The sequence below is a fragment of the Bemisia tabaci genome, chromosome 9 (genome assembly GCF_918797505.1).
Source record: "Bemisia tabaci chromosome 9, PGI_BMITA_v3".
In the NCBI taxonomy this organism is placed as follows: Eukaryota; Metazoa; Arthropoda; class Insecta; order Hemiptera; family Aleyrodidae; genus Bemisia; species Bemisia tabaci.
In genome coordinates this window covers 27,952,611-27,977,101 of record NC_092801.1, presented here as the reverse complement: position 1 = coordinate 27,977,101, position 24,491 = coordinate 27,952,611, and the positions used below count along the sequence as shown (strand labels likewise).

Sequence of the window (24,491 nt, the reverse complement as noted above, 5' to 3'; positions counted from 1 at the left end):
CTCATCATAACTCAACTGAAAATTCTACGCAAAATTATGTTTCTTCGTTTCACATAAAAATTTAGGAAGGTCCGCAGTTGAGGCAACAGAGTCTCGATCGAGTTTCAACATTACATTTAAACACTGTTTGTGATTTAGATACCGTGCGGAGGTTAGGAGAAAAAAAATTGTTGCAATAATGTACATAACAGCTCTTCTTCGTTACTTAATGATGAGACGGAGAATAAAACACACGAAAAGAAAAACTGTCAGTTTCAAATTGGAAAGAAATTTATTTTCAATTTTGTAAAAATTAGACTACTTACAACTAACTTAGAAATCTAAGCATCATGTTGCGAAGCAACGCAACCAATATATTAGACAACTGAATCGTCAATCGTGATCAAAAGCAAGACACTGAACACATCTACTGAAATCTAAAAAGCAATGTATGGGTTTAGAAATGTATTTAAATCTCTTCCGCTTAAAATAAAATAGGTCAGTGCCTGTGTAGCAGAACCATGCTATAGGGGCTGTTGCCCACAAATTAGCAAAATATAATCAGATCATTCCGAATGCAAAATTTCTATTTGAAACTCGCAAAACTATCGATCACTGAAAAGCACGAGGATTGATTTTTTTCTACCTGGGTTGTTCACAGTTTTTTCAACTTGGTTTGACAGATTATAGGGCTTGAAGCAACTAGCAAAAATTGTATTCATCTATGGATGGATGACATCAAGGTAAGATAAACTAGAGTTTGCATTGACGCAGAGGATAAAGTCAACAGGTATGGCAAGTGTAATAAAAACATTGCTGGCTAGTTATGCAAAGTGATCCAAAAATCTTCTACCACCAACTTTAGGACACCCCTGTAACTTTTGAAGAAAAAAACTGAGCCATGATATTTTTTTGTTTTTAGGTCACAGAAAACGACTTTTGGGATTCCTCAAAATTAAAATGTATCTGGGTGTGGATTTTTGTAGTTCCGTTAGGGTCCTTATCTACCATATACTACCAGTCCTACACTAAAGCACATTCATCTTCATTTAAAACTCTTGATGTAAATGTGTGACTACTTTGCTTGATGCTATTCATTTCAACTGGAACAATCTAGAGAGCCAAATTTTTATCTTACAACCGTTATTAGGAATATTTGTGTTGAGGTGATCATTATCAGGAAAAATATAGATATAAGGAATACAAGTTGGAACATTTTTAGAAGTATTGATTCTAATTGACAGAATTATTATCTGTTAGGTTTTTTGTGGATTTAGGTTAAACTTGAGGCTCATGAGAGTTTGAAAATTTCACACCTGAAACCTTACATGCAGCTGAAAAGTAGTACAAAATATTCTTTTGTAGATTCAAATAAACAGGATGAATTTGAACTCATTTTTGCATTGACTAATTTATGAAATATTAGTAGAAAATTATAATATCTACTTTGTATCATTGATTATTCCAATCTTTGGGGCATAGGTACCGAAAAATAGCAGGAAATCAGAAACAAGTTTTGACTGCGACAAATCTCAAACTAGCCACTACCTGCTGAAATTCCTCTACAATCTCTAAAGTATTTGATAGGCAAATTGAGTAAGATTAAAATAAGTTTGTGATCAATACAAAGGAAAATCAGGTACAGCGAATGCATTTAAATTTAACAGCAATTACCTTTTAAAAAGCGCAGCCTATTTAATTTAAAAGAGAAAAGTTGCCGTCTGAAGGAGAGGGTCTTGTTTTCACCAACAAGAGGCGCCACTTATTTTCAACCTCATGCTTTTGAGATTTTATTTTACACATTTTACAAGTTCTAAAAAGTCAACAGAAATAAAAACTTTTGAAACAAAGTTTTTTTGAAGTTGTTCAGAACCTCCTAAGCTTTTTTATGATTGAGTTGTGATGGAATGATAGCACTCGTATTTTTAACTGTGACAGTACCTTTTGTCATTGGTTTGTATTCTTAGTGAGTGGATTAGTTGCAAGAGTAAAAATAACAAATTTATTCAGGAGGCAAAATAGTTTATTATGAGAAAATGAAATTCCAAGGGGAAGAAAAGAGAAAATTAGAGTCAGAAAACATACGATTTTTGAGTTGCTGTGTTTCTTGACGAATTGACTTCTGGGCTGTGATCCCAGATACTTTGGCATAAGTAGTTGTGAGTGTATGAAATTAATCTAGGAAATCAGTTTGAAAGTCAGGAGGTGCAATATTGCTTTGCAAATTACAATCTCCGCGCAATCTTGAGAAGAAAAAAGTTTACACGATTTCCTCGACGCGAAATGAGTTTTCAAGTGGTACGCATTCTGGAAGTTTAAATCAAGTAATTCAGGAAACAAAAATAAATAAATAAATAAATAAATAAATAGCTAAAAATAAATATTGAACAGATAAAAAGTCTAAATTTCTAGTTCGAAAAAGAACTTAAAGGGTAAAATTTTGGAGTATTTGGAAAATGGTCAGGTAAGTTAACACAAAAGTACCTTTCCTCCGAAATTTTCGAGAAAAATTCGAATCACTCGTAGGATATTTTGAAAATTCTGAAATATTTTCCTACATATTTACATGATACAGAATAAATCAATTTGAACCTATAAATAAATACATTTTTTCTCAGTTTCTTATCAGTATTGGATTAAAAATTGATTCTTACACAAAAAAATAATACATACAGTCTAGTAATGATACAAAAAGGGAAAATGACGCTAGGTTAATCATAATTACACGAGTGAAATTGAAACAAATAAGCTAAATTTGAACAGTGTCCACGACAATTCTAATCAAGTCGACATTGTTGATTTCACCCGTCTCGACACACGGCTTTAGTGTATCGACTATTTTGTGCGCAGACAGTTTAGAACGGAAGCGATCGACAAACACTGGACCACCTTCAACCTCTGGGCTATTTTTACACGATCAAGTAACCCACCGAACGTCATCTGGTACATACGACAACTTGTTAGCACGGTCAACTAAGTGAACTTGACTTTGATTATGCCTTGAGTTTACAGACGAATTATCAGAAAGGCTTTGACCAAAAGTAAATCTCATAGATGCACCTATTTTCTAAAAAAAGGGTGCAATATTTACTTCATGATGAGCACACAACATGATGTCAACAAAAAAAGGCAACTTGCATGACCTGGTTGGTGAGATCAGAAAGAATGAGTGGAAATGGGCTTATTCAACTGCTAGGGATTTTAATCGAATCTGATGAACAGAAGCGAGAACTTTAATTCTTGTCTAAAATTTGTTTACAATTTTGAGAGATATTTCAGGTCCTTAAATTAATTTAAAGATACCTGCATTAGTCCTGCGCCCAGTAAAGTTTGGAAAAAGTACTTCAGTCAAGTTTAGTTATCATAGATTACATTTTCAAACAAAAATAAATAAGATTTTCAGATAGACTGTACTTGTAAGCCATGATGAAATTTAGGGTTGGATTGGAACGCTAAAAAAGATTGATTTTACATAAAAAAAATAACCTTCCTTTCAAGATGGTAACTTTGCCATAGAACTGAACTTCTTTGAGCCCTGAAGATTGATCATTTGATCGTTTTTCTTCTTTCAAAAGACAAAGACGTAGTAGCACCTTGTCAAAACTTTAACGTTCAAAAGTTATGGGAATATTCCATGATGCAGTTGCCAAACTCTGATGTGTCTACAGACTTAAAAGAAAAGCACTACTGCGAAACATACTTCTTACGCGAATGCATCAGATAATAAAAGGAAAGCGGAATCTACGCCCGCCTTAAGATGAAGCGAAGAGACCTCTTAAAATTCTTGACTTGGAAACTAAGTTACCAAAACCATGGAAAATAGGCTACTGGGGCCGGCTGCATCTATTAAAAAACAATGTCTTAATCATAAATACTTAAAGATTGCTAAAAATAATCACACTGATCAAAAATCAAAATCCTGGATTCGAAATTAACTGAAATGGTGACTTCTGAAGACCTCAGTCAATACTGCCATCCATTTGACTGAAGTAGATATGTTTAAACATTGATGTAGTTGTGCGAAAGTAAATATATAAAAGTTTTCTTGGAAACATCATCTTCTCTGTTGATTTGCGACATAGATTTTATGATTTAATTATTAAATCGAGAATTTGAAACAAGTGCAACCAACGTATTCAACATCTTACTCAAATTTTTTGACAGATAATGTCAAGCAGAATCAAAATCCTCCCGAATTAACTCTTTTTGGCATGAAATATTCAGTGAATAGAAATTATTTAAGAAAGCATTCATTCTAATTCAAGCGGAGAAAGTGAAGTAAAAACATTAAGGGCTCAAGGTCGTATTTATAGTCATTCCTTAAACAGCTCCTTTCACTAGTGGGCCCCATGAGGGTTTATATTATGATTATAGGAGATTCAAAGAGGCCCTCAAAATAGTCATAAAAAGGACAATTTTGCCAACTTCAAATAAGATTCAGCAGTATAACTTTAGAAATAGGTCTTTGCAAGGGATCACAATGATTTGTCACCGCCAAGAGTACGAAATATGAAAGAAAAAAAACTTCATTATTTTGAGAAACTTAAGGGTAGGTACCAACCAACCTCAAAATTTACAAAACTTGGAATTCATTTACCTTCGCATTATGTATTTTTCTGAGAGGTAAATCATTTTAAACTTTTTTAAGGACCCATTTAGAAAGTTATCGGGCTGAATTGTACTGAAAATTGTCCTTTGGTTAATACTATTTTGAGGCCTTCCTTAAACTCAATATAAGCACAATACAAACCATATGAGGACTATGAATGAATACAGCCCTCAGTCATCAATTTTGATGATGAGTACAAAACTTGACGAGCCAAGTACAGATGATCATGATGTACGGTTGCGGTGGACACAAGATCAGGTAAAGATAGCTGCTTAAGAGCTACTGTAAATTAGCCAGGCAGTAAACACACAATCTACAAAAGTTTACCTCAAAATCACTTAGTGTACAAACGCACAACTAGTTTCTAATATGTGACCATTCTTTACCGACAATCTCCAGATAATGTCATAAAGATTAAAATCAGCCTGTTCATAAAGAGAAAACTGAATTTTCTGATGGAAGCTTCCTCACATCGGTTACGTGTGAAACTGCCTGCTTATTACTGCTCTAGTCGAAAGATAATCCGTCCGCTTTAGATTCTCTTGCTGCGCAGCTTCACAGCATTTCTAGATTTCTTGTAGGTGAGCGGGGTCTGCTTATTGTCACTAGAGGTAGACTTGCGTTTGACGCCTATTGCTGCGGACCGTGTGGAAGTTGACGGAGCAGGGGGCGGGTCGCTTGGTCCCTGCCACTGAGATGCTCCACCCATTTCTTCACCGCTTGGGCCTGCAACTGGGGCTACGCTTGCAGTCATCGGGTTGTTGAACAGCTCTAGACCATTCATCAGGTCGAAGTTGCCAAAGCCTTCTAAAGCAAGCATTGCGTTCTGAAAATTGAATAATTTGCAATGGATTAGTGATGTAACCCAAAAAATAATGCACATCATTCAGTGACGAAGTTAAAAAGAACAAGAGAAAAAAAAAGAGAGAGAAAGGATCAATTACTCTTATAACACTGCAGCAAAAATAAAACATGTCTCCTTTTGTCTTGGCTTTACAATGTATTAAAAAATTTCCAGGCTACCTTTTAACTCTTACATGACACTAAAGGCACTGTCATTTCATTACATTGGAGGGCTGTGGTATGAATGTCTGTTAAAATTCTTTTTCAGGGCATACTTAAAAAATAAAAATGCCTGCATTTTTCGGTTTTCCATTGAGTCAAATTTTAGCTAAAGAGAAATTTCAGTCACCAAAAATCTAACCCCATTTCAAATTGAAAGAAAATCATAGCGACAGATTCCTTGATGAGGAAGAGTTGACAGACAAGTATCCTTTGACCCACATTCATTTATCTACCTTGAGGTTGCAATTTTAAGGTTATGTACTTCCACCGTGGGCGCAGGGATCAAAGTTTCCTGGGAAAGTAATGAGCTGTAAACGAGAACTGGAATTTCAGTGAGATTTTACAGGATAGTTTCCTGGAGAGGCTTCTGTCCATATACAAAGACATCTTTAAAGCAAGAAAGACCCTCATGACGTGCACAGTGAAGTTATAGAACACTACTAAGGAATCTGATGGAGAACTTCCTCATCTTTTTGGAACTTCCTTCTATTTGTAGAAGAGAATTCCAAGAAAAATAGTTACAGCAAGTAAAAATTTCCTTGATATTTCTTCTAAACAATAATCTTAACAGGTCAAACCTTCGCCATCATGAAAAATTAAGAAAAAGATACCTTGAAAACTGGTTATCCATCAATATCGGATCACTTCCTTTCCTAAGAACTCCAATACAACTACCCATGGCTTGTTAAGGTGCTTAAACCTGGCAATGCTGCTCAAACATGATGTAGAAAATTAAGCAGGGGCTTCTTATTTTGGAAAATGTTGGTTCTTGGCTCTTTACCAAAAATCCATGGCAAAATCGTAGACAAATTGATACTGCAGCTTTAAGTAAAATCAATGAGAAGAGAACAGAGTGGTCAAAGCAGCAAAGTAATCAGTGATTTTATCATTATTTTCTGCAATCATTAAAAGAAAAAATTTACCGGATTTGCCTGTCCTTGCGGCTCATCAGGTGACCCCGAAGTGCCTGGCTTTCCACAAGATACGCACATTAAAGGATTGAGAGGGGATTTGGACCTCCAATACTGCAACTCCGTCTTGCACTTGTTCAACTCCTGGATGGAAGAAAATAATGATTATTAAATGAAAAAAAGTTACTTGCTCCACACTAAAGTAATTATTCATACTACTACGTAATTATTCATTCTAAATCCTAGAATATTTCCTCAGGTAAGAACAGAGAGAACAAGATGCGCATCAAAATAGGTACGTTATACATTTCTTTTTTCCTTTGAACATAAAGATTATGAATCAGGGGCACTCATATATTAAGTGAACTAAGCTTCTAGGAATTTTTCAGATTTTTTTAAAACTTCATGGCAAAGAGACTTCGTACTGGAAATGCCAAAAATGGGGCCCGTTTAAAATGATATTTTTGCCGGGCGCTGATGACATACCCAGGAGAGGGAAACAGTGTTTGTTGATTGGCTTGACTCTTCTTCAAGCATTGTTTTGCTATGTGAACTTGACCGTCATCTTTAGATTGGTTGTCTGATGATCAGATTTTTCTCCCTTTTTGCATTAAAAAATTTGCGCTATAATTTGCGCAACAATTGCGCCTTGAAATAAAGAAAGCCAAAACTAAGAAACTCAAACTCACAAAAATAAATTAAAACGGTCAAAATTTGGCCACGAAGAAGGGGCCAAAAAACCCCGAAACGCATCGGCAATTTTTATACATTTTTGTGAGTTTGAATTTTTTAGTTTCGGCCTTCTCTATTTCATTATTTAGCTCACAGTTTGTTACCTAGATTTTTTGTTTGTTTCGTTTCGTTTAGTTTTCGTTACTTCCGGTTCATTAGAAACAGCCTTGCAGAAGAAAATATTTCACCAACTAAAAAAATGGCTGCCATAAATTAGAATGAATTTTGAAGATGGAATTCAAGAAGCTGAGCTGGTTACCTGAATGATGATTCCAAATTTAGCCATTATTTCTTCGTTTTTCTTGTCATTTTCTTCTAAGCGATTGCCATGATCCACGATTGTACGTTGCTGCTCGCTAATCTTGTTTTTATATTGTTTAACATCTCGTCGAAGAACACTAAGCTGAGAGCTATACCTGCAAAATTCAATAATATATTAGAAATAGAGCTTTAATCTCGCATGAAGAGCAATTGAGAGGTTTTTGGTAATGGAGAGGCCTTGATCATGCTCACACTTTGGTAAAAATCAACATAATTTGAGAGGTGAAGTTTTTGGGGCTGTCTTTGACAACTTAGTAGAATTGAAGCAAAACAGGACCAATTTCTTCTGAAGAGAAAAGATTAGGATGATGGACCATTTACACATAACATAACGGACAATGAAAACTGCCTGAAGTCATGCTAAAATCACACATTTGAACTGAATTTTGTGATTCAGAACTACAATCTCTGTTTCAGTTAAGAGACAACGTATGTTCCATCAGTTTCCTTAAATGCACATGTGTTTTGACATGTGAGCTAGGAATTGTAGTTCGTAATTGCAAAATGAAGTCCATTTGTGTGTTGGATACGACAGAAAAATCTTGGATTCCTTCTGATATGACATATTTTCAAAGAAAAATCATTTTTCTCTCCCTGACTTTCCATGTTTTCTCAGTTGCTAGACAGCTGATGAGTGGTATGTAGTTGGAAACGTGCCTCCATAAGTTGTGAAAATGAAAAAGCAACATATGCAAGTTACAATATTTAAAATCTCTCTCAAGCAATTAAGAGAAACATCGGCTAGGAAGTTCTAGTGGACACAGTAAAGCAAAAATTTAAAATAACGTAAACAAATTGTCTGATGCAGAGCAGATTTCAGACATTTCTGATATGTTTGATGTTTCGTGCGATGAGTCGAAGACTAAGTTGTCAATAGGAGCAACATTCAGCACCGATTCCTGATTTTTGGGATAGTAATAGTCCAACAGTAAATTTAGAGGAGACTGATAGATCATTCTGTTGCCTTGTCAAAACTGGGATGGTGTGGCACTGCTTAACATTATTGTTTTTGATAAAGCAGATTAAACTCCTTGTTAACAACTTACATCATTAAAACTACGGAAGCTAAGTTATCACAGAGAGAACCCTTGGCTGCCAAAGGATGAAAGAGAGTGCAGAAAGTGGCTTTGGATGAGATTAAGTCCACCAATGGAAATTAACATTATATACCAAAAAGACAACATTGCGGAAGGGTATTATAAACAGATTTCATTTTGCAAATAGGAACTACAATGGGCCTGTTGCATGCAAGAGATACAGCCGTGCGAATAGACTTTTTAGAGGTTAAATGACACGAAAATTACGATGGTCACATTAAAAAAGTCTGAAATACACTCCTTACTGCGCAATTTGTGTTGTTAGGAACGCGCTTTTTCAAATTTCCCGCGTCTGGGGGCAGTTTTCTAACGGAAACAATTAATGGCAACTCGCGGCTATTTCCGGTCAACTAGAACTGACAACATAACCTAAAAATCGGAGCTCGTGACATCGTGAAATGAAATGTAGAAGGATTGCGTTGGATATTTAAAAGTTGATCGATTTGGTTACCGCGTAAAGCGTATATGGACCACTGTAGGAGATCACGTTGGGTTTGTAAACAAACTGAAGGAATAAATAACAACAACAACGACTCGGCATCTTCCGGAAATCACCGAGCCCGCCGTTTGCTCGTTTCCGGTGATTAGGAAACTGCCCCCAGACGCGGGAAATTTGAAAAAGCGCGTTCCTAACAACGCAAATTGCGCAGTAAGGAGTGTATTTCAGACTTTTTTAATGTGACCATCGTAATTTTCGTGTCATTTAACCTCTGAAAAGTCTATTCGCGCGGCTGTATCTCTTGCATGCAACAGGCCTATTTCTGGCTCAGTTTAGAAACAAAGTATGTACCATTAGTTTCTGTCAGCACATAAGAGCTTTTACGGATGAGCCAGAAACTGCAGTTCTTTATTGCAATATGTGGTCAGAATATTGGTAGAAACTAAGATTGCCTTTGGTTTTCAAAAATCAATTTCAAAATTGAAATGATACTCCCGTTCTTTTGAGGGATACGTCTCTAGTGATGACTTAAAAGACAAAAACAGAAGTTGAAAATGTTGGAGCAATTAGAAGTGTAACAACGGAAAAATGCAGACTAGAAGGGGGAAAAAAGCATTTCAGTTTAAGAAATTTATTCTGCAAAAATAAAATGCAGGCATCTTATTCTGTCGTACTAAGGAGAAACGTCGTATGAATTGCGTAATTTTTATTTTTAAGGAAAGTTATGAGTATCTTTCCTTGAAAATTTTAGTTACCTTAAGTCAAATTTTGAAGAAAATCCTGAACAAAAATGCAAAGAAAACCCACAAGTTTCCCTGAAAATTTATATTTCATCAAAGGAAACTTGGCAACACCTGAGGGTTCAAAAACGTTATTCTTTAGCACAGCAGTACTAATCCGTTTACCACTTTCGAATTCACACCAAAAATGCAGCACACTGTATCAGGATTTGTTATTTGGCGATGAGCTCAATCCTAAAATCATCCTGTATTTTTTCCTTTGTTTAATGTCACCCAAAAGAAAATAGACTACTTGACAGAAAGATTTATCGAAAGACTCCTCAATTACCCAAGTTTCTCCATTCAGTTAGACCTCGGCATTAGACATTATTTTTTCACAAACAAACTTTTACGCTTGTCTGAAGAAGGGATGAAAATAAGGAAGATCATGACTTGAAAGAGATCTCAAATAATTTACCTCCGCATGCTCTGCTTCATTTTACGGAAACGCCTCCGGAACGCTATACTGTAAGTCGGTGTCTGGATTGAGGGAGTAGATCTGTCTCTATCGTCTCCGCTCTGGTGCCCTGGAGAGGATCCATCCTCTTTCCCGCTTCCCATGTGCGGTGGACTGTCCAGACAGAGATATTTGTTGGTTGCCGATGCTGTAAGAGAGAACAAACGGATGTAAGTAGTATTCAAAACTAAGATAGTTCAAGGTTCAAGCAGCCTCAAGAATTGAAAATGAAAAACTTTTCAAGACCTATTTAGAATTTCATACCGCCTGCACAGTTTCCTCCCTGTATTAAAAATCCAAGTTAGCAGTTTTTGGATCTCCTCGAAAAAAGATTGTGATTACATTAGGATTGCATTTCGCAAAAAGGAATAAAGGGAATTCCAATAAGATTTTGCAACTTCTTTTTACCTTGCTAATATAAACTGATCTTGTAAACGAGTTTCATCTTTATTCCCGATGTACTACAAATTCATGACAGAAATTACCTTAGTAAATTTACGTTTTTGCATGATTTCAGTAATTTAATTACAAAGAATGTGGGCTGCACAATCTTAGCAACAATGGAATGCTCATGGTTCCTTTTCGCAAGATACCACCCATTTATAAAAATGTTTTTCCAAAAACTCTATTAGGCGTCATATTAGCATCTTCCTTAGATAAAAGCAATAATTTACCAAAGAAAATTATTAGTAAAAAGAAAAATTCAAGAAAAAAAAGAAGGGGTTGTACTTCAATCATCTTGGAAAGATGTCAATGACCTACGTCGGTATAGACATTTTTTTCATCCATTTCTTGGAGAATTTTGAGGGTTACAGAAAAAAGAAATCCGGCAAAAAGTGGTCAACCTTAAGGCCTGAGAAAAATTCTGCTAGAACAGCAGACAATACGATTAGTTTTCAGTAAGTATCCTGAACTTCGGATTTCGCAGGAATATTGATGCCATAATGGACCCACCTTCGTTACTATGTAAACAAAACGGAGACTGTGACCACCAATTTCTTAACTCGAGTAAAAATATGGGCTACATAAGAACAAAAGGTTTTCATACCAGGTAATGAAGTGGAAAAATCTAGAAAGTCTGAACCGAAATAAGCTATCTCTGGTAAAGTTGGCTCAATGTGGTCCTTGAAATACTCCATTGCCATTGTTGAGAGATCGAACAGTTCATCCGTTACTTTATAGGGGCGAGCCAGTTTTGGAGTTACTTTGATGTAATGAAGAATTCGATAGACTTCATCTAAAATCTAAACAAAAATGAAAAGGATTGTTAAAAATTGGACAAAAAATAAAATTGTAACGACTGCAAGAATCGGACAAGACAGGACATGCTTAGTAACTTGAAGTAAAAACTGCCATGGACAAAGGAGTTGCACGACTTATCTACCCTTCTTACTTTTTGAAGGTATAAAATTTGACAAAATAAAAGGCATGATTTTAAATTTTGAATGAGTGCATTCTATTTATAAATATTTTACGCTGCTGATGAAAATGATAATCCACTAAGTCCAACACACCATTCAATTTCACCTAAATCATTGATTTTGGACACAGCAACAAGGTGTCTGATATTGCTATATCTATTACATTCTTGGTTTTGTCAGCAACTTCTCCATTCTTTATCCTTACTTCCTCAAAAATTCCTTTCTTGGGGGTTCCTAAAAATCCTTGCCCCTTCATTACTTGTTCCTTACCTTACATGCATTCATGACCCTACCAAGGAAAAAATCTTTTTCTGTGTCACTTGATTGGATAATTTGTCAGACACTTATGACATAAAAGCATGTGTCTTAGTGTTCCCTATGATCTTGCGTAACCAGCGAGAAAACATAATGAAAGCTTAAGTACTTATTCCATGAAAAATAAGATCACCGCACTTTTAATTTAAGTAGCAAAAAAGAAAAAAGAAAGTCTATCTAATTCTATAAAAAATTTTGATAGAACACGTCTTATGGTGCTGATTTCATTCAAAAAATCTCTCAACCCTTTGAATTTTAAATCATTCAGGGTCCACAGGATAAATTAATAGGCAAACGAGTGTTTACCTCGCCAGCAAAAAAGCAACAGTGTTTGCGCTCAATGTGTTTCCCGAACGACATTTGCAGAAGAGTAAGTCGCATGTGAAGAGTTTCAACTATGTCACTCTCGCAAGCTAGCGGGTGTGCTCTGCGTGCGGATTCCCTCCTGGGCATTTGACCTTTGATACTCTTAAATCTAAAACACACAAAGTTAGAATACACATTAACTGGTTAGTTCTAAAACCTATTAAAAAAAAGTCATGTTTGTTCCAAAAAAGAATTTGATTTTCAAGAAAATGTTCACTCTTTTAGAAATACATCTATTTGACATGAGTGAATTTTATTATTTTTGTTGAGGTATCTATGATTAGATATTTTGAGGGGGAGAGGCTCAACCAATATTTTCCAAGAGATGATTAGCTCCAGCACAATTAAAATGGATCGTATTCTATACATCAAGCAGGTGAGATTGTATCTAGGTATATCAATTGGCTCAACATACATAGCCTCAGAAGTCAATTGAGTAATCTGAGGGAATGAGTTCCTTGTAATAGATTTTTGATTTTCATGAGTAAAAATAGCAATGAAAAGTGGAATTGTTAGGAATTTTCTCATTTTCAGTGAGCGATATAAAGGGGAAAAACTTAGAAAAAAAGAAGAGGAGGAGAAAAATTTGGATATGAGAAAGGAGCGAAACAGAAAAGAGGGGGGAGATAAATTTAAACCGAGGGACCAGCTTATTTTGAGGAAAAAGAAGCAAACCAGAAAAGAGAGGAGAGGTGAAAAGGTGACTAAAATAAATGATCGGCCGAAAGGGGGAAAGAAAAGGACGTTCTAATGCAAATAGAAGATTTGCATTTAAGCATGCCACTAAATTGATGGAGATTGAAAACGAGAGTGATTCAATTCCACAATTTAGGGGTTAGGTTGAGATGGGGACAATGAGAAATTTTGGAATATTAAATGAGATAATTGAATAATACGTTCTAATAGGCACAGAAGGTGCTTATTAAAGCAAGTCGGCTAATTGCATGAGACGTTCACTATCGGAATAGTGAACGTGGCATGCAATTAGAGGAGTGTACTTTTTTGGGATAGCCCAAAAGCAGGACAGGCGATACACCTGTGGTGAAGAGTGAATTAAACCTGTAAAGAGAAAAAATATTAATACGTAGGGTGATGAGGCAGCGCTTGTGGCGTACCTTTCATCACTACGCGATTACTGGAGAGAGCCAAACTGTACGCAGAAAGCCGGAATAAGACAACGTCAGTTTTCTTCGTAGAGTAGGTAGGAACCAGGTGAGAGCTTCGCTTCGTGGACTTGTAAACGGCGGGAAAGTGTCCTTTACTTCTTCCAACGGTAGAGATCCAAGATCCTTGTCCTTGCGTAGAAAATCCGAGTCGGCAGGAGAGTCAAGCAGGGCTTCTTCATTCGAGGTGAGCTGCTTCCGTGGAGAGGCCCGTTTTCTTTGGCGTGCTGGATACAAGTGACTCTAAGGGGCGAGCGGCTGACGTCTTGAGCGCCGCGCAAGAGCCAAAAGGAACCGAGCGGGGACGGCCGCTAGGTGGGGGGCTCCAGGGGGAGCGGATCTGTGTTTGCCGTAGACTTTGAAAGTTGGATTTGAAAGTTGAGATTTGAACTTTATTGGTCGCTAAAGGTTTGAGCAGGTCGGGCTTAATGAGTACTTCCAGAATATGTATAGGTTTTGGGGGTACGTTATTGAACTGAAGCTAAAGAAAGTGAAAATTTGGAAAATTTGTATGTGGATGGGACTCATGGTTGCGAAGAAATATGGAAGTAATGGAGATAAATTTGAGGATAATTATGAAAGAAAGGTTGGAAACATAAAAAGAGTGTTCAAGACGAGTTATACAATGGTTAGGAAGAGCACTTTCAATTTAATAGAAGGTAAAGGACACCTTTAAGGACGCGCAAATCTGAGAGGCGGGTCAAGGTGTGCAAATTTGGAATAATTTATTAGTTACCGCGGGCGCGCAATGTGATTGATCGGTGCAAAATTGAGAGAACCCTCAAGAGTGAAGGGGGGGGGGGGATAAAAAATGAGTATGATGAAATTTCCTAAAATTGCTCTAAGTTTGTTCGATCGGGATCGAACATTCAGCTTTTTCTACTCTGATCCTAAAATTTTTGATTGAGGTTATGTTCTATTGTTTTGAACCAAATGATACTTCCAACCACTATTGAATACAATCTATTCAATAGTAACAATGCTGTCTTAATTGCTTAGTAGCTGAATTATCTGTTGATGGGGCATGAAATAATTCGTTGATAGACAGTTAACACACAGTACTAAAGTGAAGGGTCTTTGGTACTATTCACTACTTAAATTACCGTTTTTTAAAATCATCCTCTCATTATCATTTTTGGAAAGGTCTCCAGTCGCTGAAAAATTGCTGAAAATAATAAAAAAATCAAGAAAAACTTGGAGGAATCAACTTATCAAATTTTCAACGATCAAATAGTCGTGAGATAGATTTATTCTACTTCATCCATTTTCTTGGTAGTTAACAATGTGCGGTGCATTTAAACTGTTTTAATTTATTCCATATAAAATGAATTACAAACCTGTGCAACATTGACTGCTGTAAGCGTTGGAATGTTGAATTTAGAATTCCTCCGCAAATCTTGTCCATTCGTCGACAGACCTAGGACCACAAGAAAAAACCGGATCAGTGAAAAGTCTAAGTTGTGGTACTTATGACAACAAACCAATTTTACTCTAAGTAATGCTTTTTACACAGGAGACTGACACATTGCCATGAAATCTGATGGTAAAAATCTAATTAGTCAAAGTAGTAATTTGTAACAGTTGTTACTCCTAAGTATTTCTCAGCTGTATTCATAACCAGTAATTTTTTTGGACTTAAAAATTGTACCAAACCTTATAGAGGGTTGAGTACTACTATTTCATTCCAAGATATGAAAAAAAAAAAACACATGGGTCTACCATTTTGAAGGGATGTCTTCGGCTACAAAACATTTTTACTATATACAGTTTACCGCCTGTTTTCCAGTTATGTAGAAAGCGATCAACAAAAGACTTATCTTTCGGCAGAGGAAAAAATTTTCTAAAACTTAGCGAAACTCATTTCCCTTTTCATACCGTTAAATTCAAAAATCAGCGCTTATAATGGTACAAAAATACTTGGGGGAGGTTGTGGTGAACTGCTACTTTAGGAAGCAACGCTTCGAGCTGGAAAGATATTTTTATCAAATGATGACCTCTCATAGAAATGAAATAGCAAGTGCCCGTTGTAGTAAAAAAATTAACTAATACATTCCAGCATGTCAGTGTTCCTTGGACCTCTACAGAACACTTCCCGTCAAAAACAAAATTCCTCTGCTTTCAAAAATTCTTGGGTAGATATCTTCTCCTGAAAATACTTTTCTCAGGATGTGAAATACCTACCCCCAAAGCCACTTGAAAATTTTGTCAGCAGCATAAAAATGTTTTTATGACTTGTCATTGATGACACATCATTAAGTACAGAATGGTTTTCTTGGGTTAGTAGTTTCCAAACTTTTCAGATTGCAAAGTCTGTATGAGCTATTAACTTAGCATATAAAATTGTACCAAATACACATGCTTTATTCCTCCTTTATATTTTCTGCAGAAGACAATAATGAGAATGCATTACTGATTTTGTTTTCCCCTGGCAAAAAATGTCATTTTTTCGTTATAATAAAACCAACTGCGAGCTTCATCCATCAACTTAAAAAGGTGCTCCCTGAGCAGACCCTGCAAGCTTTAAAGGTTACTGATTTCAGACAAGTATGAATCAAAAAGAATGATGCAAAAACTTACGAACTTACCAATCTTAAATGCGAAATATTTTTGTAATCTAGATAATTGACTATTTTCTCTATTATTTCAGTAGGAAAGTCTAGGAAATTTGGCGGTGCTTTGGATGTTGACGGTGTTGCCACAGTCGAGGCAGCACCTGCATTTGCTGATCCCGACTTCCATAGCTCGGATGTGGGATGAGCGTTATGTGCACTTGTACGTCCCGATCTAGTACTGCTAATTTGCTGCGTTTCGCTGGAGCCGTGCGATGAATTCTCATTGCTGCCTCCCACGCTACTTTGCTGCCGTGTTGACACCATGTTGCTCGATTCTGTTGCTTATACAGATTCTGAAACAAAATTGAAGAGGGTTAATGAAACAATCCTCTCCAGAGGTGATAGGACTCCCTCTTCGAATATTTCCAACTTTTCAGCAAATTACTTTTTGTGAGTGACTTCTCTTCTCAAGAGCCTTAAAGCTGATAATTTGATAAAAAAAAAATGATAAAAACTTGGTGGGGGACCCAAAAAATTATCAGAAATCAATTAAGACTTAGAAAAATTTAAAAAAAAAAAAAAAAAAAAAATGATTAAAATATTAACTACTGCTCGCCGTCTGCCGTCTCACATTTTGCGCATTCCTCCAATTTTAGAACAACCATACTTACTTATGACACTCAATACAGCAATTACAGATCAACAAATGGAAAGGCTCAAGCACACAAGATATGTTAGCCTTGTCAAATAGATTAAAAAAGTGATTTTTTTTTTTATTGTTTCTTTCACAGAAATTGAATTGAGGAAAGGATGATGAAACCTGAGGCTGAAAAAATATTTCACATATTTCGCATTGCAAATTGGAAAAGTGCCAGGTCGGATCGGATTGCACGAAATTTGCGCAACCGACATGCAATGTGCAACCTGGTTTATCAGATGCTGAAAAAAGAGAGGTTGAAGGTAAGCTTTGGTCAAGCAACCATCAAAAATACATGCACAGCTTTCGGGTGATCACGGGTGTTCTACCTACTGCTTCTCGAATTACCTGATGCCGTAGATTTCTGAAAAGACTTCTGAATTAGCTGAGAAGGGATGATATGTATCAACGTGCAAGGAAAAAGTTCGTAAACACATTCACGTTCAACGCAAGACGTCGAGGTGCCGAGTTCCACATGTGAACATAACCTAGAGGCATGTGCCATGATTGCCAAGTTGAAGCAGATTATTTTCGGAGCTTTTGTAAACTTGACAACTAGGGCCGAACGTCACAAAGTGAAAACAAAGAAAACCCGAACTTCATAATCGATTATCCGTAAACGCCGACGCCGCAAGATCTAAACTCGGTAGAAGAGATTATGACGTCATATCAAAAATTTTACAAAATTTGGGATGAAAAAAAAAAAAAAAAAAGAAAAACCAACAATTTTCCATTTGGTCTTCCTATATTTTCTGGACACTCATACCCTCTCCTGCGAAAATTATTGACATTTGGGAATAAAAGGTTTAAAAAAAGGGGGCGTTAAGTTCTTTTTAAACAGTGCTGGGTCCACATTCCTTTGCAGTGAAAGCAAAGCAAGAAAGTTCAAAAATTTCTATTAGAGTCAAAAATTTTGTTCAATGTGGGTTTTTTCTTACTTATATTTGTTAAATCAACAATGAGTAGGTACATAGGTGATGGGAGTTTCAAAATGTGTAGAAATTTTTTTTATTGAAATATTTGATTTCTCTAAGGTTCATTGCTGAACATCAGATTTAGAATTGAAGCCTTGGAGGACTAAGCGCATAAGTGCAGTTTTACCAGGTCAAACTAGTCTTAAGAAATACTCTGTGAAAAATTTGCTCCCAAAATTTTTCACAGAATATGCATTAAGACTATTTTGACCTGGTATCATTAATGTCTCAATTTTCTCAAAAACTGCACTTGATGCGCCTTGTCTTCCAACTCCCTCAAAAGGTCTCGCGCATAATGCCAAAATTGTGTAAAAAATTTCAATAAGTGGAATGTGTTGCTTGTAATTTGAAAAAATGAAATCTGAAGGGAATTTTTATTACAATTTTAGGTGGCTATAGAGCATACAGTTAACAGGATTCAGCCTGTAACACAGATGTGGCTCTCAAGAATAGAAAATCTAGAAAGACACTTCTAATATTGAGAGTAGGTACCAGTTGATTGGTTGCAGTCCCATGTATCTCTTGCAGAATTACAGGTTGAAGCACCCATCAGGCCATCAACCTGACGCGAGCTTGCCCAAGAGGAACCTGGCAAAAAATTTGCTGACAGCAATAGATGTAAATGTACGGGCTGGCAAGTGAAAGGTACCTTGATTTTTTCACAATTCACGCACTTACAAACTTTAAACCGATACAGTGAGCCTCGGCGCTCTGCTAAAATAATTTTTCTGATTGAAAGAAGAATCGCTCAATGCCAGGAGCCCGCAGTCAACGGATAGAGGACTGTTCCTGATTATTGAATGGCCACTTCATGGTTATCTCCCTTACTGAGTGAGAACCTAACTAGGTGGTAAAATACTGCTGGGCCCACACTATTTTGCAGGGAAAGCAAGGCCAAAAAAATCCAAAAATTTCCGATGCATCTGCCTGAGTTAAGCACTCTCCCCCTCCGATTTGGACTGATACACTTAAGAGCTCAAATTTTACAATTTTTTTGGCCTTTGCATTCCCCGCAAAATAGTGTGGATCCAGCACTATTTTACCACCTTGATACATACATTTCAGGCCACATTCTTGGTGTTTTCTCTTGAGGTGTGTAATTAATGTACAGTATGATATTAAATGAGCTTGCATCAAAAACTTTATTGGGGTCGTAGGAAATTTTTATAGTATACTCCCACAAAAAAAATGAAGAGAGTGGCGTGAGGCAAGCACCTAATTATCAGACTTTTCAACTCAAATGAATTTATTCCTGTGCTCATAATCAGTGGCTGCACATTTACCCTCTGAATGGTGATCCAATTTCACTTAAAATTTTTACGGGTTATTTCACCCAAGACGCTTGACTTTAAAAATCCTTCGCACTTTCACACAGGTCATACTTAGAGGACAAAGCCATCAAGGTAAATGAAAATAAAGCAGCATGGTTGCAGAGAGAAAAAATTGCCCCAATTATTTTAGCTCTAAATTAGGACAATGATGCCATCCAAAGCAAGGACGCGGCAACCCAATTTCAGATTTTCTCAACTACTTAGGTACTTATTATCATGCAAAATGTTCTTCATTTTACTATATAAAACAAATGAGCATTCAACCCCCTTTTTTTTCAATTTGACTGGCATATCATTGCAAACTCATAATGAAAAAAAGAAGACCGATAAAGTTAAGGTTTTATGTAAAGGAACATTTTGTCTCGAAGAAAAATTCAATTCTGAGATGGAGTGTTGGCAGTTTTAATTTGTGAGCTGTCCTTGAAGTCAAGAAACTCAAGCTTGTGTATGGTTGCATTATGCGTATGACTACCTGACAGTTGAAACACTTTGTCATGACTTACTTAAGGTTAATACACTTCCAGTGTACGCGATGTATGATCATAAACTGCCTACGAAATGATCACAGAAGTTTTCAGGTTAAGTAAGTAGAAGAGGCTTTCAGAAATGCCTACATAATAAATTCCAGGAGCTCTAGTTAGGTAAAGATCAGCAATGGGCTAATTAATTTTGGATTAGAATTATCTCATCATTTCTGTCATTTTATTCTCATGGTATCGATAAAATTGTTCCTCGCTTAAATTAGGCACAAAGACTTTTTTCAACTGACTTTGTTCAAACTTTCAATCTTGCTGTGCTTGAGGTCATTTTTCGTGATATTTGAACACGAGAGTTTACCTATTCTTGATCCACAGGTTTTCAAGTCTCCTACAGCTATTAGACTCAAGAAGGTAAAACTGTGCTTCACTCACTCCATAGGAAGGAATATATTGCCTATTTCAACTTCAGCTTGAAGAATGAGGTATTACTGAAATCATGGAGCGGTTCAATGGACAGATCTTCAAATGTAACTATCATTAATACTGGGAAAGTGACAGAAAAATATCAGGCAATCTTATTCTCAGTATCAGAAGTTCGGAGCTAGATGTGACAAATAATGAATACCGATAGGCTGCCAGGGATGTTTTCTGCTATAATTCACTATGAGATGAATAAATAGAGCTGACTGATCAGTTACTGAATGTTTAAGTCTCGAAATTGGGTGAATTTTCTGCCTTGCAAGTTGCATTGACAAAAGTTCATACACCGAGAATGTGTTTCACTTCAGTCATAGCTGAGAAGAAACGATTACAACTATTTTTCGGTGTTCAACTGAGGATTGATTGCTTGGATTCAAAGCAGCACCCACTGCTTAAAATTAATGGTAAAACAACTTGCAAACAAGTTGATAAAAATCTAAACTTTGGATCTTAGATCGTAAAATATGTGGCTGGAAGAACAAAGGAAACCCTCTTGATTATGTGGCTAAGGCTCATAAAATCATTCAAAATTTTTCATTGCAAGTTTCAAAACCGATTTAGGATGCCAAGTTGAGTCAAACATAGAGCAGTAAGTCGTTCCTCAGTCTATAATTATGAGAAATACTCGATGGGAATACGGCACTCGAGAGTCAACATGGTAGCTGAAGCTAGGGGGAGACACACACGATCAATTGCACCGATAACACATAAAATGAGTTATAATCTAATTTGATAGACCATAACTAGATCAAATATGATAAATCGATTGACTTCAAAGCAGAAAGAAAGCAATGCAGAATAGATCAATTAGATTGTGTTTCTCTCATTGTAGGGTACTTCATCGGGCAGAGATGGAACAAAGCTGGCGTGATAGGATAAGTGGGCGAAATGGGTTACGAAAGTTGCGGATGAAAAAGAAGCAGATTTTACGATGGAATACGCAGATTCAGAAAGGAGAGAAAGCATTTAAGATGCAAGCCAGAGCTAGGGAGGATGATTAAAATGCACCAAGCCATTACCTTCAAGCTGAGACCAAGTTAAAGTTGAGAATCTTAAAACGAATTTTTAGCTGCGATTGCGACCCATTTGTGTTCTTAAACGGTTTAGTGGGGGTATAAATTAAAAACTGATTGACCAGATGCGTAAAACTTCGAAATTTTGAACTTCAAGGTGCTGAAAAACTACGGTGAAATAACTTATTCAATCTGTAAACACCAGTAAACACGTATTCTGTGAAGCAATTTTCAACACAGCAACTTTCCTCTTCCCTACCCCTTCCATCCAAACATGCAACCGGAGGCTCTCTGTTTCGCAACTAGAGAGCGCTGCAATTACTTGGCGCGAAAATAAAAAGGCGGGCTTTTTGACACAGTTCGCGCCCGCCAATCTAAATCAGACAGGGGGGGGGGGGGGGAATAATTTTTGAATCGCCACTAACAAAATTTAGGTTCCTTTTTGTCGAATCCTAGAGGAACTTTAGGAAAAATAGCAAATTAAGAGACATTGAAATTTATTGTAGGACATTGGAATAATTGTTTCAATCACATCATGCTTTTTTTTCTTTCTTAGACTAGATTAGGGGAGGGGAGAGGGCTGCCAGAGCTGAAACCTCATACCAAATCAAAGTCAAATTTTTGGGGGTGGCAAATCATGAAAACAAGGCTGCAGATTTTATTGTTGATGACTTAATGATTTTGTTCTTTTCTTTTCTTTGCTTTTCATTTTTTCCATCAAAGGCAACACAAATAGATTTCATCTCCTCTGAAATGTAAGTGCGGTAAACTGTCGTCATACTTGCTGTGTTTACGGCAATGTGTTAAAATGTGTGTGTAAATTTTGTAGATGCTTTTTGAAGAAGAGGTACTACATTTGAGGAGTTTGGAGGACAAGGCGCGTAAGTGCAGTTTTTGCTACCTATCCCGAGAAATGCGTGTTTGAAGTTTCGAAATTACATGGATCCTTATTGTGGAAAGAAAGTTTAAACTGACTTTTTGATGCTTAAAAATTGGAATTTGGTAGCGAATTATTCGCTTGAAATAATTAATATCTCGATTTTTCCAAAAAATGCACTTATCCGCCTTCAAACCTCTTATTTGCAATTTTTCCAGTCAGAATGTTGCTCACTATCAGTTTCAAGGCTTAGTTTCTTGTTAAGAAGTATAAACCTTGGGAAAAAAACGAAGCATCGTCTGATATAGTTTTAACTAGAAACGTGTGTCTACATTTAAATTTTCCCGCGTATCATATCATTTCCCTATGTAGAGGGAAACAATCGAGTATATTAAATAATGTCCTCCAAAAATCGTATTGCTATTTCTTTGCCAGGGCCGGATTCACCTACTTGCCGCCCGTGGGCCGCTTGTATTTTGCCGCCCCCTTCTCATTCGTTTTGAAACATCACTAAAAACCATTAAGTGAACGTGCAGCGGGGAAGGGGGCATAAGACGCGTTTACTCGTGTTGAACACATTTTTTGCGAAGTCCTGTCAACATTACCAGCAAAAGTTCAGGAACTTTGCGCGAAAGTTAAGTTCCGTGAACAATTCTCTGTGTGAACAAGGCCTTCCATTTATAAGAAACGAACGAAAAAATTATGAAAGAACAAACTGACCGTACTGTATTTGTCGCAATGCGTGAAGCATTCTTACAGTCAAATAGGCGCTGTACGTTTCACACCGACCGACTCTGAACGCACTGTGTTTGACGCAATACGTGAAGTATTCATGCAGTCTTGTAGGCGTTATGCGCTTCACGCCGACCGCTGCTGACCGCACTGTGTTTGACGCAATGCGTGAAGTATTCATGAGGTCTTGTAGGCGCTATGGGTTTCATGCCGACCGCCGCCGCGCCGCTCCGTTCCAGGTTAAATTGCGTGTTTGGTTTCTCTCTTAACTCGGCTAATTAAAGATGTTGTCTCTTGTATCACCGAAAGACAACAAAACTAGAAATTACTATACTTTTACCCTCAGGAAATGAGAGATTCTGTCGCCGTTTCTCGTTTGTAATTTATTTTCTGAATCCGACTTTTTCCTCTCTTTTTTTGACATACCTACATTAAAAAAATTGCAAAATTTGCCGCCATGGGCCGCGGCCCATGTGGCCATCCCCTTAATCCGGCCCTGTTCTTTGCGCTATGGACAGAATCACCTATAAAATGTTGGATCGTATATGTGATTATAGTGATTAATTCTCTTACTTCATAAATCGATGGCTAAAGTGCGAAACCGAGTATCTCCGCAGCGCTGTTTCAAAATTTTTGCTCCTATTTTATTTATTCATTTATTTTTTTTTTTAAAGAAAAACAAGCTAACTACGCTACATAGCTTGAAATTCATACAGAATGTTCTGCCAACAGAGGCGAGAAATCAAGGAAGTTAACAAAAAATTATGTTGACAGAGTTTTCCAAAGAAAAACAAAGCACGACAGTAAGTCCTCAAAGTCACAAACGGAAATAAGTTTCGCACTTTGGCCATCAAAATGTATTCAAACATACATAAAAAGAATATTTCTGGACCTTTCAAATGTGATAGTGCTCTCCTGGTTCTAATTCACCGACTAATGCTACGAACAAGTTCCTCTCAGATACGTCCATGTAACGTCCATGTAGATACGTCAGATGTAACATGTGGGTGGTTTTACGACAGCTGGAATAGTTTTGTCGCCGTTACACAACACATTTTTCGGTCATATTTTTAGTAGAAATGATAATCACTCGAATTTTTTTGCATTAATCTTCAATGGGTTACGGATTATAACGCTTTCTAATGATTTATTGCTCTACTTCTCAATTAATAATGTAAATTCCGAAACTGTGCTGTCTGTTACGCGGTAAAAAGTCAGCGTACGTAACAAACAGCACATTTTCGGCCATTTATCCGTTAAAATTAAAAAGTAGGGCGATAAATCTTTGAAAAGCGTTATAACACGTAACCCTGTGTAGATTAATGCAAAAAAAAATTCGAGAGATTATCATCACTACTAAAAATATGACCGAAAAGTGTCATCTGTTACGGCGACAAAACTATTCCAGTTATCGCGAAACCACTTATGTGCCCTTTAAGCTCCTGCAGAAATGCGACACAGTGCTATTGAGAATTTGCCTTGCCTTGCGAAGTTGCGAGCCTCAAACAAAAATCCTACTGCCAAACTGGGCGCGCTGGCGACTTTCCTGTAACGCCTCTTGCTTACCTCAGATTTGAAGGCGCTCTGTATTCTCACGAAAGTCAGTTTCGGTCTCGGCGAGTCGGAGGCCGTGAGTCAACAAAAAAAGCTGACTTAATCAATTTCATCAACACATCAATATTTTTTTCCATTTGTTTATTTC

At 36.7% G+C, this 24,491-nt stretch overlaps 1 protein-coding gene across 3 annotated transcripts; it reads right to left on the bottom strand.

Annotated features, from left to right (window-relative positions):
* Positions 1–1,980: 1,980 nt before the first annotated feature.
* On the bottom strand, positions 1,981–21,407 carry dmpd (F-box protein dampened). Of its 3 annotated transcripts, none has more exons than XM_072304381.1 (9): positions 21,187–21,407; positions 16,240–16,559; positions 14,992–15,071; positions 12,432–12,600; positions 11,438–11,633; positions 10,351–10,537; positions 7,556–7,712; positions 6,577–6,708; positions 1,981–5,414 (listed from the first exon to the last, which is right to left on the bottom strand). In XM_072304381.1, the coding sequence occupies exons 2-9, from the start codon at positions 16,528–16,530 to the stop codon at positions 5,121–5,123; spliced, it is 1,506 nt and encodes a 501-aa protein (XP_072160482.1). In that variant the 5' UTR covers positions 16,531–16,559; positions 21,187–21,407; the 3' UTR covers positions 1,981–5,120. The 3 variants fall into 3 exon arrangements, with proteins under 3 accessions (XP_072160482.1, XP_018911829.2, XP_018911828.2); XM_019056284.2 differs by lacking the exon at positions 21,187–21,407 and adding an exon at positions 20,313–20,787; XM_019056283.2 differs by lacking the exon at positions 21,187–21,407 and adding an exon at positions 17,252–17,406.
* Positions 21,408–24,491: the final 3,084 nt, after the last annotated feature.

Coding starts and splice junctions, on each gene's coding strand:
- dmpd (XM_072304381.1), bottom strand. CDS start 16,530: ATGGTGTCAACACGGCAGCAAAGTAGCGTGGGAGGCAGCAATGAGAAT. Junction 12,601..14,991: donor CAGCAGTCAATGTTGCACAG/GTTTGTAATTCA, acceptor TGTGTGTTTTAG/ATTTAAGAGTATCAAAGGTC. Junction 6,709..7,555: donor AATTTGGAATCATCATTCAG/GTAACCAGCTCA, acceptor TCTTCCATCCAG/GAGTTGAACAAGTGCAAGAC.